The sequence below is a fragment of the Marmota marmota genome, unplaced genomic scaffold (genome assembly GCF_001458135.2).
Source record: "Marmota marmota marmota unplaced genomic scaffold, marMar, whole genome shotgun sequence".
Taxonomy (NCBI): domain Eukaryota; kingdom Metazoa; phylum Chordata; class Mammalia; order Rodentia; family Sciuridae; genus Marmota; species Marmota marmota.
The window spans coordinates 14373034-14393220 of NW_026000101.1; the positions used below are offsets into that span (position 1 = coordinate 14373034).

At 40.1% G+C, this 20187-nt stretch overlaps 1 protein-coding gene across 2 annotated transcripts in view; it reads right to left on the reverse strand.

The window, feature by feature from the left end:
* The window catches only part of Tdrd7 (tudor domain containing 7), a 71872-nt gene that overhangs the window by 16614 nt on the left and 35071 nt on the right, over positions 1–20187 (reverse strand). For both annotated transcript variants that reach the window (XM_015492287.2, XM_015492288.2), the window contains exons 7-13: positions 15090–15676; positions 11974–12160; positions 6840–6951; positions 6155–6357; positions 5040–5174; positions 3223–3309; positions 254–388 (exon numbers count right to left, since the gene is read on the reverse strand). In XM_015492287.2, the coding sequence (XP_015347773.1) occupies positions 254–388; positions 3223–3309; positions 5040–5174; positions 6155–6357; positions 6840–6951; positions 11974–12160; positions 15090–15676 (1446 nt within the window). The remainder of the gene's footprint in view (positions 1–253; positions 389–3222; positions 3310–5039; positions 5175–6154; positions 6358–6839; positions 6952–11973; positions 12161–15089; positions 15677–20187) is intronic.

A 20187-nucleotide genomic window follows, 5' to 3' on the forward strand; every position in this document is an offset into this window, starting at 1 on the left:
CTTAATGCCTCAGTGGACCTAAACGCAAACATTTATCAAACAATACTGTATAAGTATGACTGGGCTTTCTGTCTAAGTCAGCCAAGTTTTACTTCAGAAACGGTAAACAACCACATTTGGATAAATTTCAATTTTCTTACAAATGAGGACTTTGATCATTGGCAAGATCAAAACTGAGAAAGCATCTCATAAACTGATCACAAACACATCCAAACCTCTTCCAGCAAATCTCCAGGCTTAAGACATATTGTACCTGGGGTGGTATTGCAATCATTTCATGGAGAAATCTAGGTGGAATTTCTCTGAGCTCTGACACTTTTACAGACGTTGCGTTGCCAGAGTCCAGGAACTGAACATCAAGAGCCCGGCTGCTGTGCACATTCGTGATCTGAAATGAGAAAGGTACTGGCTGATTTATTATGCTCCAAAGACCAACATTTCCATGCAATTACATTTTATATAATTCAAAACTGCATATTAAAAGCAACAAAAACTATGTTATTAAAATTTCCTCTTAATTTAAAATGCATTTATTTATCAAGTATTCTTTGAAAGCAGAATTGATTTCAACATCTAGTTTTTAATTCACCTAATAATCAATAAACTAATTATCAATAAAATTCATAAGGACAGTGATGTTTACTATTTTCTAATTCCAAGATGTGATTTATTGTAAAATGACTTTATACATTACTAAATATTGCTAATTAGAAGATGTAATCTGTTCTCTAAGATATTAAAACGTGAGGGAAATTACTACTATATTTTAGCAATAGGAAAACAAAGAATGGAGGAAATTCAGAAACAAAATTGTACTCGCATTGGATAAGTACTGTATTTTATTTGTTTATTTTTATGTGGTGCTGAGGATTGAACCCAGTGCTTCACATGTGCTAGGCGGGCACTCTACCACTGAGCTACCTTCCCAGCCCAATACTATATATTTTTAAAAACACTTTTTATAGCTTTGTCAGAAAACCTAGTAATTTTTATCATTTTGCTAATTGAAAACCTTTGAAACGCAGAAAGTTTTAGAGAGATAAAACAAATTCCAAATAATTTTAAAAAATGGAGAAATGACAGAGTCAATTACTTCTACAGTAATTACTTTGTAATTATTTGTGTAACTGTCAAAAATAAAAACATCATTTAACACAGGATCTGCTTCTCATAATTTCTTCCTCCTTAACTTTCCACACATTGCTAAGAGAATACTCAAACCTTCTGCCTACCTCAAAGGTGGGCAATACATAATTTGATAACAATACACATAACACCAGACAGTCATCCAAGTATCTGGGCATACACTAAGAAAATGTTTTTGTCTAACATGCACAACCCGAAATTTTAACAAAGACACTCCAATTGAGAGAGAGTTTACAAAATGATGCTATGTTTAGTAAAGCCATGAATGACAAAGACTGAGCAACTGCAGGTGGGAGTCGACATAACCACCATGCAATGTGGATGTTAACTTGAATCCTGGACCAGAAAAACAACTTTAGTAGGACAACTTGGGAAATGTCAAAAAGTTCTGCAGGTTAGTTAAGAACACTGTACTAACACTGTTAACTTCCTGGTTTTAAAATGATATGATGATCATGTGAGATGTCAGTTGAAGAGTACAAGGTAAATGGGGCCTCTTTGTACTATTTTTGCAATTCTTCAGAAAGTCTGAAATTATTTTTTTAAAGTTTATAAAGTATTTGTATATTTACATATTGTAAAAGAGCTTTAAGATCTGTACAATGCCACATTCTTTCTAGTGAGTCATGCTTTTGAAGTTTATGGCTAAGCATACAGCACACAAGCCCTGGTCACATAACTTCAGAGCTTGGCCTCCTGACACATTTACATAAATGATAGTAATTACTCCAAAACTGCTTTAATTAATGTAGACAGGTCTGAGTTTTCTTAAAAGGTAAAATCAATTAATTTATTAAAATGTTTCTGTGCAGCATTTAAAAAAAAGGAATAGATCAATGATTCTTACCTTTTTGGGGTTGGTTTGAGAATCTTAAGAAAATTACGCATACTTCCCTTTGCAAATATATAATACGAGTGCACACATATGAACTTTGGATATAATTACAGAAGGGTTCAGGAATCCCACCCCCACACTGAAAGTAGAGGTCCTTGCATCTAGGTTAAGAACCTCTGTACTCAAGGAAAAAAACCAGAAAAATAACATAAAGCTGAGATTTTCGATTTTAGTAATTGGGCAAAATAGATATGGAAGGGAGGAAAAAAGGGCAAGAAGAAAGGAAGATTCAAGAAAAAAAATCAGCAACTACAAAAATCTAAGACACACCTTTTAAAAATATAAAAATGATAAAATGTAACCTCCTTTCAAATTTATAACTAAGTTTAAAATTGCCAGGAACTGGAAATAGATGAGTATGTGAATACAGGGCCTCAAACCTAGGCAGGGGGAAAGAAGGGTCTGAGACTCCCCCAGCAAGCCAGATCTCTCAAGGGCTGCACCATCAATGGACACAGACTTTGGAGAACAACTAGGAATTATCTAGTAAAAGCTGAAGCTATGCATTTCCTGTACCCAGAGACTACTTCTAGGTAGATACTCTGCAAGATAGGCGTAGGAAGGTTCAGAGCAGTGCTTTTTACAAGAAAAAAATGACAAGTAATCTAGATGTTCATCATCAGGAGAAGAAAATAATAATACTGGCATATTCATTTTGTTATATCATACGGTGTGAATGTAGATGGACCGGGGCTGCATGCATCAACAAGGGTGAATAACTAATTAACACTGGAAGTGAAAAACATGTTTTAGAAAAATCAACACTTTTTGCTATTTACAGAAAAATTTAAAAATTTATTCATTTAGCCACGTTCATTTTTTGCTACATATTCTAAAGACATATTCATTATGTAGTTCTTGTATCTAGAACCACAGAATTATATAGTTTATACTAGTTAACAAACTACTAAACATACATAGTAAAAGTATATATGTACAGAAACAAATATACTAAAAGCATAAAGGAATGAATAGGAATGAGAAACACCAAATTCAGCTGGTAGCCTCTCTTGGGCAGGAAAAAAGGGAATGCAAAAAGGGAGATGAACCATTGAGGTTGTCTTTTCTTTCATAAACTAGTGATGAGTCCATGTGGCTTATTCCTTTTATTTTAAAACCATGTTTGTATATATGTGAAATGTTTCATAATAAGTTTTTAAAAAGTCAAGTGATGATTTTACCTCCACTCGTAACCACTTTCCTTTGCAATGGAAGAGGCAGATTTTCCCACAGAAGGGTAATGAGACGAAGTACTCAGATGTCATGTGCTACAAAACAGAAACATGAGATACTTTCATTACTCTTGGCAAAGAGCACATTGCTACACCATTAGAAGAAACACACTGCCAAGGGGTGGGGAGCTGTTTTATCCACATATAACCCAGACTTCCTCTGAGACCTTTCCTTCCAAGGAGTAAGCCTTGTGGATGCAGCAAACATACAAGGGGTACAAGAACTTCTGTCTTGTCATTTGCATGTTTGTTGATGACAGTGGTTTACTCTCCCTGAGTGTACAAGGCTCACAAATCAGCCCTGTTAACATGTTAGCAGAGAAGTCAACATGATTCATTTAGGCTCCGTCTCCATCACTTACACATGAAGATGGGTGCTGAATCTCACAGAGTAGGACAGCAGATGGATGAAAAGTGAGGAGGCTGGGCCAGCTGTCCATAAGGCCTCTTCTTTCCATCTTTTAACATTAAGACTCAATGAATTTAATTCCAAAACAAAAGAAATGTTATCAACACAAATATGTATTACCCATGCCAATGAAATGCCAACAAATTAGGCGTGTAGGTCTTCATCTGCCTCTTCTGCCTGAATGTCTCCTTCTATTCAGGTGAGTGCCTCTATTCTCTCCAAAGAAAATGCCTTCAGTGGCTCACCAGAGCCCGGAAAATGTCAAGAGTGCTTTTTACCACCACAGGTTATAGGACATTATGCAAACGAGTCAATAGGGACAGCCTCTCTGGTGGTCTCAGATTTCTCCAAGACACGTTAGCCAATTAAACTTAAGTAATGACCTTGAAATAGCTTTACACACACACACACACACACACACACACACACAAATGATATCTGTAACACTGAAGGAGGGGATAGTGATCTGAATACAGATTTAACCTGATTTAGCAAGTATTTTGGAAACATTTATTTTATGTATACATTACTGAATTAGGTACTGTAGGGGATGTAGAAAACTGGCAAGGCACAGTCTCTTCCCCTCAAGAAGCACAGCTAAAATACAAAGCTGAATAGAGTGCTCCAAGTTGCCCAATGTACCCACCTTATAGGTTAGAAGATAAGGGTTCACTTCCAAGGCAAGGGGGACAGGGCTAAAGTGGCCACAGGGCTTAGTTACTTAGGAATCTCAGCATATTCTGACTATAATGTTCTAATGGATATGCGGAAACAACTTTTGGAACTTAAAACCTCTACTGATCCTGATTCATAAACACACACACACACACGCACATACACACACACGCACATACACACACACGAATAAAACGGTAAGGAACTTATTAGTACAATTTAAATTGCAGAACCACATTTACCATAGAGAGCCTAGTTAGTGGTGCCTGAGAAGGAATATGAGGACAGAGTTTTATGGTCCTAAATCCCAGGGTTTCTCCTTTGCCTGCAGCGGCAAAGAGTCACGGGCAGCTGCACTGATAGGTCATCAAACTACATGTTATAAATAATGAAGTCTTACTATATGCCAGGCACTGTACTAACCAGTAAAGCAGCTATCCACAGGACAATCCCATAGGAACACACTGTCATCATCTCCATTTTAAAATGCAGAATATGGTGGGGTTTTTCTCTTAAAGCTCTGAAGTCTGGGGCTCCTACTTATCTTTCTAGAAATTCTACCTCAAACTATTAAAATTATTCCCATTTCTGCAGTTTAGTGAACTACTTATGTGTGTGATTTTAGGACTAATAGTATGTATGTGTGTGTGTGTGTGTATATGGGGGGAATGTTATCCATTACCTTGCAGTGGAAGTAGTCCTCTATCTTATGCAGAAGGTCATTGAGCTTATTCAGACCCTTACAAGGCACCTGGCAGTACAGTGTTCCATCAGAGCAAATGTTAGTCACTTTGACATTTGTGTACATGGCATCAACCTGGAACAGATAGAGGCACACCAAGAATGCTTCAGAACAGAATGTTCTTTTCTCATAAGGGATATTTACCTAAATATCCCATTTAAAAGTTTGTATTTTAAAATCATCTAACTTAGATGACAGTATCAAATAAAATTATTAAATGTAAAAAACTACATTTAATTACACTGGATCCCTTTCTTTCCAAAAGGAATACCTAATATACTTGTGTCAGGCACAAACAAGACATTTTGCATAGATTACCACATTCCATTGTCTGAAAAGCTAAAAAGGTAGTTAATTTTGGTTTATTTTTCCCCACTTATTTAGAATAAGAATTATCCCATAAACCATGTTTTTGCAACATTCACAGAAATGAAAATAAAAAACTCTCATAAAACCAATCCCATGACCAACCTGCTTTCTAACTAATGATCATAGGTCATGTGAATTTGAACAATTTGAAAAACTATAATTGAGGTAAAGATTTAATTTTAGCTGTTTGTCATCAAGTTGTAATAAGACGACAATTCTCAGTTCTGCTTATTCAAACCATTCCCCCAATGTTTTCATGATGCCTTTACAATGATTATTTTAAAGACCTTGTACTTTTCTTCAGGGTAAATGTTTTGTGATTTATTTAAAAGTATCTTTCTTTTGGGGCCCTGATGTTCTATGCACTTAAAAATGTTAAAGCAAATAATAATAAATATCTTCATGGACTGAATTTTTCCTTTTTGTGTTACTTCCCTTCATTATTTGTGCAGAGTAATTTCATACAAAATTAATACATACTCACTGTAGAAACTGGAAAATAAAAAATCACATTCCTAAGTAATAATTACTATTGACAGTTTTTTCTCTTCCAGTCCCTCCTTCTTTTTTCTCAATATTTATGTTGTATCTGTATTAATCATTAGCCTAAAATCTGTAACATTTTTTTCTGATGATTTTCTCTCTGGTGCATGTGTTTCAGAGGACGAGGGTGGTTAGGGTAGTACCTGCAGGTGAACCTCTAGGGACTTGTCACATATGGCCTTCAGGCAGGTGGCATTGATGTTGATATCATCATCTCCTGAGGTATCATACAGAACAACGAGGGGAATATTTGCCTTATCAAGTATCTCCACTGCGAAGATCTTCCCACAAGTTAAAGATTCAACCACCTTCACTAGATCAGAATCGTCGTTTAGAACCTCCAGTCCTGAAAAATAGCAAATGCTATAACAGAATCATCTAAGATGGAGAACTGATTGTGCCTGCTTGGATCACCTACTGGAATTATGAATCCACCACAGAATTGTTAAATTTTATATGGATTCTTTGTTTCACAATCTTATTTTTTTTTAATTTTTTAGTTGTAAATGGACATAATACCTTTATTAATTTATTTCTATGTGGTGCTGAGGATGGAACCCAGTGCCTTACACATGCCAGGCAAGTGCTCTACCACTGAGCCACAAACCCAGCCCTCACAATCTTATTTACCTTACTCATCTATAGGTTTTTAAAAGTACAACGTGAATACCCTTTGATACTCTAAGGCTGACAATCTTAAAACAAGATGAAAAACTGATGACCAATCAGAATTTCTCCTTTAGGAGAAACAGCCTTCACTTTATATACAAACACACATTTAAAACAAAGAGACGCAGCCAAAAGCTACCAAAATGGAAAGCACCTTACCTGCCAGTTTACATTTTGTAGCTTGGAATGCGAGTGAACAGAACTTCGGGTTCAATTTGTATGCTTTGCTCTTTTCAACATTTTCACTAAAGCCATAGTCGACGTAGCATACCTAATGATAAACAACCACCATCATGACGTTTAGGTTCCAAGTTCTTTATCCTCACTTAAAAACAAAACTTTGATATATTATTTAACTGGCTCTATTTTATGCCACAACCAGCAGGAAGTGGTTTGCAGACAGCTGCTCCCTGAAGAGAAGCCTCGAGTGGGCCCAGGACATTGGGTTGCTAATTTTAATCTTGAATGGCACCCACCCCCCACCAAGCACATGTGTTGATGGCTTGGTCTCCACCACAGTAGTGTTCAGAGGCAGGGCCTTTGGGAGATGACTGGATCATGAGGACTATGACTTGATACATGGATTAATCCACTTATGGATTCAAAGCTTAATGAGCTATTGGGAGGTGGTGAAAACTTCAGGAGTTGGAGCCTACTTGGAGGAAGTAGGTCATTGCGGGTACCCTTGAAGGGTATATTTTGTCCCTGGCCCCTTCTCTTTTTCTCTCTACCTCCCTGCTGCCATAAGTTGAACAGCTTTGCCCACTCACATCCTGCAATGATCTATGCCTTACCACAGGACAACAATTATGGGGCCAAGTGACTATGGACTGAAACTTTTGAAGCCATGAGCCAAATAGATCCTTCCTCTAAGTTGATTATCTCAGGTATTTTGCCATAGCAACAGAAAGCTAACTAACATACAGGGCTCTTGGTTCCAGCCCCAGTCTGTTACTTAGCCCCTTCCTCAATGGGAAGAACATGGACAACTCCAGGCCTTGTTGTCACTGGTATCTCGGCAGCATACTTATCTGGTTCTGCCAACTCTACTGCCCTCCCTTCCCCCACCTTCGTTCATGTTCCAATGCCAGCTTAATCTTAGTCTTCCTCCTGTTCCTTGGGTAGCAGCAGTTGTTCCCAGAGAGGGCAGCACATCAGAGTCTAGATCCCCAAAGCAGTGTTTTTGACAGCTTTGCTCTCATTATTTACCAATGTGCTCTCCAGACCTTAAGTGTACCCTACTCTGTCACTCACACATATACCTTTATGCTTCCGTAAGGAGGAAAGAAAAGGACAGTGATTTATTGACTATGCAAGAACCTGCAAAAGAGCTGCAGCCAAACTCAGCCTGGGCTTGGGGGGGATTCTATGTAAACGGACATAATACCTTTATTAATTTATTTCTATGTGGTGCTGAGGATGGAACCCAGTGCCTCAGCCACTGTGCTTCCAGGGCCTGAGATGTTTCTGTCAGTGACAGCAATGATATCATGACCAGACAACATGAAATTCTACACTGGAAAAACATATATTCTTGTTTGGTTCAGGGATGTGAAGCTGGGTTCAACCTTCATCCAGCTCAGCAAGGCTTGTTGTACATATGTGCCACAGTTCTGTGTTTTCAGGGCTCCTCCTCACCATCAGCAAAGATCAGTAAAAGCCTAAATGCTATTTTTAGTGTATATACAGAACTTTCTGTTGACAAGGACCATATAAACACAAAGCCTTTAAAAAATCTAGATATATTAAATTGTGGTTTAGAATGATAACTTAAAATCTGAAAGTGTTGAAAACCTAGCATGCTTCTCCAATTAAAGTGGATGCGTAGATGTTTTTTTTTTTTTTTTTTTTAAGCAAAACAAAAGAACAAAAACTGGGACAGAGGCTTGGCAGGAAAACAAAGTGAACAGGCTAGCTTCTTGGCACCTAGATCATGGCACAAATCAAAACTTCTCTCCAGCAAGGAGTCTAAGGAAAAAGAGAGGAGGTGGAGAAACTGCTAACTCTTTCCTGGACCATGTGGTAAGTGGGGCTGTGGCTGGTCTGTCCCCTGTGGCAATGCTTCTTACAGTCCACACTTGATTCAAGGCTGCCGGGGGCACAGAGTGCTGGCGGCCCAGATTGCTGGCAGGGTCACTATAGCAGGTGGCTAGCCATTTAAGTGTACAAGTTCATCTCTCCCCTTCTAAATTAGCACCTGTTCTCGCTTCTCATAGACCTCAGGAACCAGGCAGCTTTCACTTCCTTTAATAGCTATAGCCACACACAACTTGGATTCTGTTCTTCCCAGACCTGAAATGGAGATAGTGTGGTCTGACTATAGGACATACTTTTGAGATCATGACTTCTGGGAAATTCAGGATGTATTGTCAGCACAGCAAAAGACTTCTCCAAACTCTTCAGAGTGTTTCTGTAATGTCTGTGGCTTGCTTCTTTTTTTTCATTCTTATATTTAAAAAAATTGTAGTGCCATGTCTTTGTTTATTTTTATGTGGTCCTAAGGATTCACACATGCTAGGCAAGTGCTCTGCCACTGAGCTACAGTTCCAACCCTCTTTCTTGTATTTGAATCATGATAACATGTATTTGTATGGCAGCCACAGTTTTTAAAGCACTTGTCCCTAGATGGCCCTGCGTGACTGTCACCACACTCTGTCCTGTATCCTGTGCTCTGCAGTTTCCAATGCCCTGAGAGGAACACCAGCAAGTTCACAAAGTCCAGGTATCTGGCTCTGTTTGTGGTTCTCTGGCACCATCAAGTGGCCACAGGTCTTAAAGCCCCACTTGAGAGTCCTGTTCCTCCTATTTGCCAAGGACCTTGCAGTCAGACAGCAAGCCAAGAGCTGCCAAGCCAAGTGCAGCTCCAGAGAAACAAAGTTCATGTGAAATAGTTGGGGCTTCTCCAAATAATGGGAGAAATCAGTCAGCGCCACCAGGAGGTAGGGAATGAGATGAGTCAGCTTTGCTACAACCATTGCTGTCTTAGAGCATGCTACTGTCCAAGACACTGAGTTATTTTTTCCTGTTTCTAACAATCCGCTCTCAGTAGCAATATAGATTGTAGGGTGGGCATGTCCTAGTGGAATATCTGCATTATTTATTGTAAATACTGTTGCACTGTTAATGTGACACCAGGACTTATGCAAAGTTCTTCTCTTCATAAGAAATCCCTATCCCTTAACATGGACTAGCTTCCACTGAACTCCCTAAGGATAGGAGGAGATAAATGGCCAGAGGTATAAGCTTATCTAGCAAAATTTGGGGATGGTTACTCCTTATCAACTAGAGACCCAGAGGAATAGAGGGACCCAGACATGGGCACACAAATACAGGCAGGCAAGAGCCCACACTACAAACATAAAAAAAACTCTTTGCTTTCTCTAGTCCAGTGACCAACTTGGTCCTTAGCTTTTTCCAGATTTTTTTTTTAAACTTATCCAAGTATAATTACACTGAATAAAAAATATTGGAAGTATGTAGTCTAATTTGACCAATGAACAGTCCATAGAATCACTACCATAATCAAGATACAGACCTTCTCACTGCCCCCACAGGCTCCCTCTTCCCCTTGGCAACCAGTTCCTTTCCACTTCGGTCCCAGGCAACCACTGTTCAGATTTTATCACTGCAGATGAAGCTGACCTGTTCTTAGATGTCACTTACATGGACTTATGCGAGATTTATCCATGTCAGTATTTATATTAATACTTCATTCCTTTGATTGTTGAATAGTATTCCATTGTATAAATTAACTATAACTTTATAACTTGTTTATGTATTCACCTGTTGGTGTTGTTCCAGATTGTTAATAATAAAGCTGTGGCAAACATGTACAACAAGCCTTTTGTGGGCCCATGTTTTCATCTCTCTTCTATCAAATGCTCAGGGGTCATATGATAAGTCTTCAATTGCCAATCAGTGTTATAGTTTCAGATTTTTAAAGTCAGTCAAACTTCTTAAAAAGTTGTGTCTCTAAAGATTCAGTTAAGGAATTTTCTAAATTTCTCTATGAATGGGAAATGTGGCTACTGGCTGGGTGACCTTACTTCTGGACAGGGCCAGGGCCTCTCTTACTTACGGAACAAACTGGGTATGAAGCCGCAAGCTTCCCTCCCTGCCCTCCCGCTGTGTGTGGGCAGGAGTTGCAGCAGGGAGTAACTGGTGGACCAGAGCCTGGTTCTGGGGTGGGCTGTTAGCACTCAATGGTACACATGGATTATGGCCAGAGGGTGAAATGGCAAATGGAATTTGGTTTTAAACTGTGGAACAGGGGTTGCTGAAACAGAAGCGGGCTTTCCTTTTTGCAAATCCAGAGAGAACCCTAAGATCTCTAGACACATTCCCCTGGCGGCCTGAGAGTCTTCCACTCAAGCAGAAGGAACTGTAAGACTGGGAGGCGAGGGGCACCTGCTCTCAGACAGCAAGGCGACACACAGAAGTCTTAAAGTGCATTTTCGCTTAACGAAAAGGAGACATCTTAGCAATCAAGAAAGAAAAGGATCTCTTCTCCTCCTCCAGATTCTCCAGAACTTAGAGGCCTCTCTGCCTGATAGATCCAGGAGGCAGGCCCTATTCAAAGGATAATTTCCAAATAAAGTTTCTACCAAGAAAGGAAGACATGACACAGTAAAAACAGCAGACAGTGATCACGATACAGCAGAGATCCCACGTAGCTCCTCTGCACACTGTATGGGGGGCTATGAGGCCGAGGCACCACAGCCCTCAGGGAAACTGGGACTGTGGGTGAGAGAGTCCTGTTTCTCTGACCCTACATTGAGAGTGAGAAGAGGCAAGGGGCAGAGGTGACTCCAGATGTGGCCAAGCTGGAAGTCAAGGAGCCTGCTGATGGCAGAGGGCAGTGAAGGAGCCCTCTGACCTTTCCAAGAGGACTGAGAGGGTGACCCTAGGAGCAGCTCCTGAGAATTGCAAGAGTTCTCGCTAAGAGGGAGAGGAAGAGTGGCAGCTCTCTGATCATTCCTTGAAGAGCTGCCCAGAGGGGGTCAGTATGGGGAGAGAGCATACACACCTTTTCCTGATCAGACGGTAGGTTCTGGGTATCCTTTGCATGTGCTTTATTTATTTGTTTTGTTAGCAAACTCCTGAGACATAACATGCCTACCACTGACTTAAAAGCTGACAGGGATAATCTTTAACTGACATTACTTTTTCAACTTCCAGTGAAAACTATATAGGATTAGATTGGAAAGGACATAAAATGAGAAGCAACATTTATATCTGAAACAGAATAAGGTGTGTGCCCCTGTGATGCCATGACACAGCAGATGGTGCTTGCCTTTAGCTTGCTCTCCTCTACTGAGATGATCTGTGCACGTAACCAAGCATCTTCCTCGGCATTGACTGCCAGCAGCTGCCCAACGTGCGCGGCCTGGACTGGTGTGACATTAGGGTGCTTACTGTAATACTCCTTCATCTCATCTTCCATTAACTCCTGAGCAGCAGAGTAGTCTTTGCCCACATACCTGTATTAGTAAAAGGAAGAGAACATGAATGAAGCAACTCAGTGGGAGGAAAACTACAGGAATTCATTTAGTGTCACTCTGCTTCTTCTACTGCCATCATTGGTTCCAGTCTCAGACTTGTTTATACCAATGGTGGAGGGAAGGCAGGAAACATTTATCCCCTGGTAAAGCAAGATTAGAGTATTATGGAGATCACACAAAACAAGACTGAAGTCCAATCCACCATGTGATGGGGCAGATGTTCCACAACCATCCAGAGAATCAGAGGATATAACAGCCCAGAAGAGGCCCCAGGGAGGACAAGGCTGAGGAAAGACCTGAGGGAGGGAAGAGAGGAAGAGATGTGGAAAACAGACACTAAGGGAATCCAAGGAAGTGGGGATCACCCTCAGAGCTCCACTAAGAGTTCTGGGGATCTGTGTCCAATATTGAGAAGAGAATCTACCAGAAAGTTCTGCCCCCTCTAAGGCGGCTCTGAACCTCACGCTCTGCAAAGCAATGAAACTTTACTAAGAAAAAAAAGCCCAGGATAGGAACTAGCACATGCTAGTCCCTGGGCTCCAACATACAGCCTTGAACATACTGAACACAACAATGTGACACACACTGCCCCCAACTTAGTGAACAAATCACAACAAAATATTGAGTTTTGACACTCTCAAAAGAGGTGAGTGTATATTCTAAAATGTCTACTTTCTGAGAATTATTTCTAGTATTATTTTCAGACATGCTCTAGCCCTTTCTACAGCTTTCCAGCATTGACAACTGCAGTCACTCTGTCCCAGTTTATGTCTCAAAACATACTAGCTTCTTTTCTGCCACAAGCAGGCTGTTGTTTCTTGCCTTCATTAAAGGCCTCGTTCCAGGATATAAAACCTAGAAAATCAATGTGGATAATGAAACAGGAGCTATCCCAGACAGGAGATGGAGTCTTTTAACCACAAAAGGAGGCTGGGGCACACCACATCATAGTTCTTTGTACTGTTCCCAGTTTTTATTTATTGAGCTTTGCCGATGTTAAGGTGCTGCCTAGAATGCAGCTGCACCCTGAGCTCTGGGAGGTCTGCAGTTCTGCCTAAGTACCCATTTCCTGGAGTCTCAAGGGCCTTGGTAGCACTGCTCCAGCCCTGGGAGCTCAAATGGCAGAGCCTGGGCTGCAGCCCTGAGGGGGCAGTCTGCCTGGTACAGGCTCCTGTGGGGAAAAGGGAGGCAGAGAGAAATGCAGGTGCTCTCTGTGGCAGCCAGGAGAGTAGGATAGCTACATGGCTGGGGTGAGGGTAGAGGATGAGAGTGAACAATGACAAGAATGGGGTCATATACTGTCCCCAGTTACCTGAGCAAGGAGGCATATAGACAAATTTTACAAATTTTTACAAGTTTTACAAAGTTAATTTCTGAGACTGGAGACAAAGATTCCCATATTTAACCTCGGGATTCTGCTAAAGCACCCCTTGAGGACCTTTATGAGCCAGAAGCCCATTTTTCAGGGCCTACTTACTGACTGCCTAGGTGAAGAAGATGGGATATAACAGAGTACTGTTTGGCCAGGGTCTGCCAACTCTTAAGGAGGGGGACCAATGACCTAGGGTCAACCTAACAGTAAATATGACCTATCATGCTTGCTGGTTGCCAGCTGTCCTGCTGATCACAGACTCCAGGGTTTGAATTTATATTGGACAAAGAAGTTTAAGTAATCTGAAGACCCTGGAACTAATACTCCTGGAATAGTCTGGAACCCTCAATTAATGTCCTAGAACTGATCCAGATTCCTGCCAACCTTTCCTTAATAACGTCAGAAATCACAATTGACCAGCCCAGCACTGGATGATCTCTGACAATGGCACCAATGATTACTGGTAATAGATACCACAGAACCCTGCTGTAAGTAGGTTTAAATTTTCTTTACAACATCAAATAGTAAAAGTTAGCAATCTGCCCCTTGACATCTTTACCTCAATCTATTAGTGGACCATAATGGTACTCCCTAGCCTTCCCTGAGCTATGTTTATCATTAGGCCATACCACTCCCAGAATAAACACTTTATATGGTCACTACCCCTGTATAAAACAAGCCCTCTCTAAAGTTGCTTCTAGTTTGAGCATCCCAAGAAACTGGGTCACACCATTATCAAGACTCAGATTATTCATAGAAAGCAAGAGTTTTTATAATTTTTAGCTCCTTTTATTGAAGGAGTTTGGTTTTGGTGGTCTTTCTTTGGGCCTTTCCCGCTTGGCCCTGAATATCTGGCAGCTCATACCACAGGGCCATTTGGGCTGAAGGAACCTGGATTCTGTTCTGCTTCAGCCTTTTCCTCACCTGCCAGCCACAGCTGTACCCTGGGCTGGTGCACCAGAGCTTCACCACAGAGGCTCCCATTCTTTTTCCTGAGCAGGAAACTGCAAATTGTAATCGCTCTAGACTTTCCATGTATTGTACAGTTTTTCCAAAGTCCAAGGTGAGTGCCTGGAGCTGAGCTGTTTTTTGTCATTCCAGTTATCATCAGCCACTTAGGTGATGACTCCTCCTCCCTGGCAATGATACTGAAAGGCTCATGTTGCCAGAGCACCTCTGGGTCCAAGGGCTAATGGTGCTGCTTAGCTATTCTGACTTTTAGGAAATGCTACATACTATAGACCCTGATGAAATGATACTACCTAGTCGGGGGTGGGGGGTTGCTTTTCCTTTGGACTAGAATGCTTTTGACATTGAATTTTTTTCAAGCTCATTTTTATTATCCTGATTTTTTAAACGGTTGGTCATCATTTCTCATAAGAATAGTTGTATGTTTTGAAATTTAAAAAATATGTTATTATACTTCACTATAACTCTAGAAAACTAAGAGTATGTTATCTTTCCTTTGATCCCTGGCATCCACAAGCACAGTCAACAGTACACAAGCATCCTAAAGAATCAGAAAATGCAACTTGCCTGATGACCACTTCATTTGTGTTGCTCAGTTCAACCACCAACACAGACGGGGATGCCTCGGTCGGAATCACCAAAGGAGGGACTGTTATGTCCTCCATGAAGGTTTCGGAACTTTCGGCAATGTTTTTTTCTAACTGCAAATATTCTTGTTCAATCATAGTCTTGATATCATAATCGCCTTGTGCTTGCCCTTCATCCTTTAGGATCTGGTCGGTGGGTGATGGAAGTTTAGCATAGAGAATGGCCTTCTGGGGATTTCCAGAAATGTAGTCTATGGTACACACATCAGAAAGCAAGGCAAGATTTTTTAAGGCATCCTCAGGGAATTTTACTTTGTACACGTCCTCAAATGCTTTGGGGAGTGCACTAGCCCAAAGGCCACTGGTGTACTTCACCAGCAGCTCTGCCACTTTCTCTTTGATGTCCATTGGCATGACTGCTCCACTTCCTTTCAATGGTGGTGTGTGTTTGGGAGCAGGTAGTGGGGATGGAAGCACTTTTTCAGTGTCCTGTTCACTTCTCAAAAGCTGCTTTCTCTTAGCTGGATAAAGAAGTAAATCTTGACCACCACTGCAAGGTTTTTCCACCTGAAAATTTTAAAGAAAGAAAAGGACTGACATTTCAATGACTATAACTATTTGAAAACACATTAGTGCATTTTATATTTGTTAGCAATGCTGTTTTCAATCGGATCACACATAAAAGCATGCATTTTATTCCTCTCAGTTACTATGATTTTTAATGCATTGCCTTCTCCTGAAAATAACATGAGCCCTGTTTCATAAATAACAATGAAAATAAAATAGTATTAATTTCCCTTATGAGACATCCAGTCTTCGATTGCCTAGGAAACCGTGAGTGCTTCTGCCCTGTTGTAAGTGTTCTGCTCATTTGGCTCTTTTGCCAAATTCAAAGCAACAGCTTACAAAATGGACTGAATTCAAGGTGAAACGAAGCTATGAACAGGTATCATCACTGTCCACTGGGAAGAACATCAGGAAATATTAAGACAAAATAGGAATGCTCTCTGTCTTCTTTCTATAATGTCACAACCCTCAACTTCTCATTATTTAGAAAAAGATGCCCCAAAGACAAGGTACATTTTTTTTTACAATCACCATAGCGTAACAAAGTTAGCTGAAAGTGCTGTCACTACAATGAACAAGTGATTTGTATGCCATCCAATTTCTAATTTTATGTGCATACCATGTGTGAGGGCAGAGCTTGATACATCTTTTTTATGTAAGAAAGATAAGGAAACTGATGTATGACTTCATTGTTTTAGTTCTAGACCTTTCTACTGCTAGTCCAGGGGCTGGCAAACTACAAACTACAGCTTGGCTAGCAATGATTTTTGTATTTTTAAAAGGCTGAAAAAAATCAAAAGAAGAATTATTTCATGATGTGAAAATGCTAGGAATTTCAGTGTACATGAAATCTTGCTGAAGCACTCTCATGCCCATTGATCTATTACCTGTATTTTGCACTACAGCTGCACAACAGTTGTGACAGCCTGTATGATGTGTGATAGCTGCACAGCTCTAAGACATTCTAGAGCCTGAAAAACCTAAGACAGTTACTATCTGGCCCTCTATAAAAACAGTTTCTTAAAAACCCTGTATGAGGGAGGCCATTAGACTGAGGTTAATATTCATTGCCTTCTGAAATGTTCATATTTTATCAGGTCCTATTCGGCTATTCCTTAGCTGCAGTTTAAGCCCTGAGGAAGATCCACCAGGGTAATAACACAAACTTAGGGGCAATCCCACCCTCCCAAAAAAAGAGTATTTAAGGATGCTGAGTGGGCAACTTTTAGTAAACTTTTAGTAAATGCTGACACCATTCACTTCTCCTTACAGCTTACAAAGAACATAGATGTGCCTGTGCAAAGAAAGATCCACCTTGTCACCATAAAAGTGCTTTAATAGGTCAAAAGGCACAACTTGATATTAAAAGATTCCCTTTATTCAGTCTGACTATACATATTCTAGATGATACATAAGCAAATTATATTAATACAAGTGTAAAACATTAGGTTTCCCCTCCTCATTCTTCTGCCAATGTGTTTCTTAAGTTTTGAGGAATGAGTAAAAAAGTTCTTGCATGAAAAACGTAAAGCAAAAATGACAGCAGAAGGGCTCTATGGCCCTCTACCAGCTGCAAGAACTTCCTGCCACCATTTGTGGACTCCTGCTGGCACAAGCTTTGGATGGCATGTCATTTAACTGTCACTAATTTATGTCCTTAAAGTTTAGCCACAGGAGCACAGATATTTGGTGTGTGCTCATCCTTCTTTCCATGGTTAGTCCATTTCTTGAAATACGGAGTCTAAAAATGCCAATATGCTCTATGCTTTAAGACGCTTGATAAGGTACAAGAATTTAGATTGGGTAGCCAAAGGAGGTTTGAAAAACAAACTTCTGCCACATGATAAAGAAAACAGAATCCTGTGTGAGTGATTTACTTGCAGAGAATCCCAAGGAGTGTAGTTTGAGATCCAGACATGGCAGCACTCTGTATTCAAAGCCAGATGAGTCTGCAGGGCCCATCTTAAAATTCTTACTTCAGTTCTCATCTCTCAACCTCCTCTCAGGGTTTTCTCTGGAGTGGATAGTAGAGGCTAATTCCAATTTTGGGGACAGACCATCTTATTCATCTTAAATGACTTTCATAAGCCTCATCCCCCAACTGTCCATATGGCTTCTTCTAACCCATAAGAGGATAAGAAGATTCTTCTGCTTAATGATTCTTTTTCTTTCCAAGGAGTCAACTAAGAATATGGGATGCCTCAGTGTTTATTAAGTCTGCCCCCTTCCAGTCTCTAAGCCTCAATTCCCATCTGTGCCTCATATGTCATCAGGACCAATGACTTAACAAAATGCCTAACTTTAGCAAACCTCTCAATATGATCTCTGAATATAACCACTACAACAAGATCTTCCAAATAGGATTATTATTATTATTGGGGATTAAACCCAAGGCTGCGCTACCCCTCAGCTACATCCCCAGCCCTTTTTATTTTTGAGAGAGAGTCTCACTAAGTTGCCCAGGCTGGCCTCAAATCTGATCTTCCTGGCTTTCAGCCACCAGAGTGGCAGGGATTACAAGCTGTATGCCCAGCCTGAAGTCACTGTCTTCAACAGAACACTACGATCACTTAATATGTGTTGGTGCAGGGTAGGAGCAGAATTCTGTTTACTCTGGCCTTTATTTCGGGATAAAGTCCACTGGAAGTGCTGATAAGCTTCCAGGTTATGTCTGCAGTACTTAAGTCAAACTTTACCAATCAGCCTACAAAGCAAATTTTTGACCAGTAATCCCAAATTCATCCAAAGCCCAAATAATAGTCAAATAATCATCTAAACTAGAAGGTAGATTTTTTTCTTCAGCAGTTTTATTATTATTTTTTAAGACAGATAATAATTCCCACTAATGACTAGCTCCTTGAATTGTAGGCACTTTCCAATTTTTAATGGTTTCTTTATCTGGAAAGGGGTTGGTTATATGCATAAATTCCACTTGTTCTCCAGTGCTTTGGCCTCTTTAAACTCAGACAATTTTTACTAAAATGAGCAGTAAATACATATTTGACATTAGGAATGAAACCTGATACTAAATTTATTCTGATACCCTTCAACACTTTAGACAAATATTCGTGGATGGATTTAGTGTTATGGAAAATAAGCCTGGTCCACACACTTGGTTAACCAAACTTTGGAGAATGACTTAAGGGTTTCTCAATTCAAAGGGAAAAAAACTAATGAAACATTATTTAGAGTTAAAAATATATAGATTTATATAATCTAATACACATATTATATATAAAAATATGACCTAAAACAAATGTGACTTTTTCCAGCTTAAACTCTTTTTTTAATATTTATTTTTTAGTTATAGGTGGACACATATTTGTATGTGGTGCTGGGGATGGAACCCAGTGCCTCATGCATGGTAGGTGAGCACTCTACCTCTGAGCCATAGCCCCAACCTTAAACTCTTTTGTTTAAAAGTTTTCATACAAATGGAAACTTGCTTTCCCAGGCACCCTATTGTGACTGCCATCTCTCGCACTTAGAATGTGTCATCTCTTTTTAATTGTTTAGTAATGGGCTTAGGAAAGAGACCCTACTGCTCTCTTGACTCCAGCCTCCAAGAGTCTTTGAGCAGAGGAGCTTGTTCTATGTATGGCAAGGTGATGTTGCTGAGCTCTGAAGCATCTGATAAGTGTCACGTGTTCATCTCCTGTCTCCCCCTAGACAGAATGGCTGCCTCCTGGTTTTCACAAATGGTCACATAAGTCAACATGGCTTTTAGTATTTCCTTGGTATGATAATCAGCTCCTAACCATTTTAGATGGGTCTCTGAAGAGGAGGGGCTTTTTTTTTTTGGTACTTGGGATCTAACCCAGGGCACTCTACATCCCCAGCCTTTTTTTATTTTTTATTTTAAGAAAAGGTATCACTAAGTTGTTGAAGGTCTTGCTAAGTGGCTGAGGATGGCCTCAAACTTGCAATCCTCCTGTCTCAGCCTACCAAGTTGCTGGGATTACAGGAGTGTGCCACAGGTCCCAGCCCTGAAAAGGAGACTTTCACAGCTTCTAGTTCCTCAAGTCCCCTTCATTTCCTCCTTCACTGACTCAGGTGAGACTGAGGATCATAATCACGCCCTTCTCCTTCATGTTTTACTCTGTTTTGTGGCTCTTTTCTCTGGCTTTGGATGTCACCCAAACAATCATGACCTGTAATTTCACATCCAATGTATATACTACATATGGATTCCCATGCCCACCTCCCAGCAGGAGAGAGAGGTAACATAAAAGATGAACTGCATATGCCATGGAAACAAGCCACCTCCTATGGTAATCATCAGAAGGTTCAATATCAAATATGCCTTAAGCTTGCTGTCCCCACAAATTCATTATATTCAGCTTAATCTCTGCCTCCTCAGGAATCTCATACCTGTCTGGACTTCTGTTAAGTTTCAAGTAGATGCTTTAGATTTCATAGATGTGAGGCCTAAGGACTTAAAACATTAATTCTTCAGGAATCTATTTGATCAAACAAATAAAAGTCTTCATCCTACATGCCTAGAAACTTTC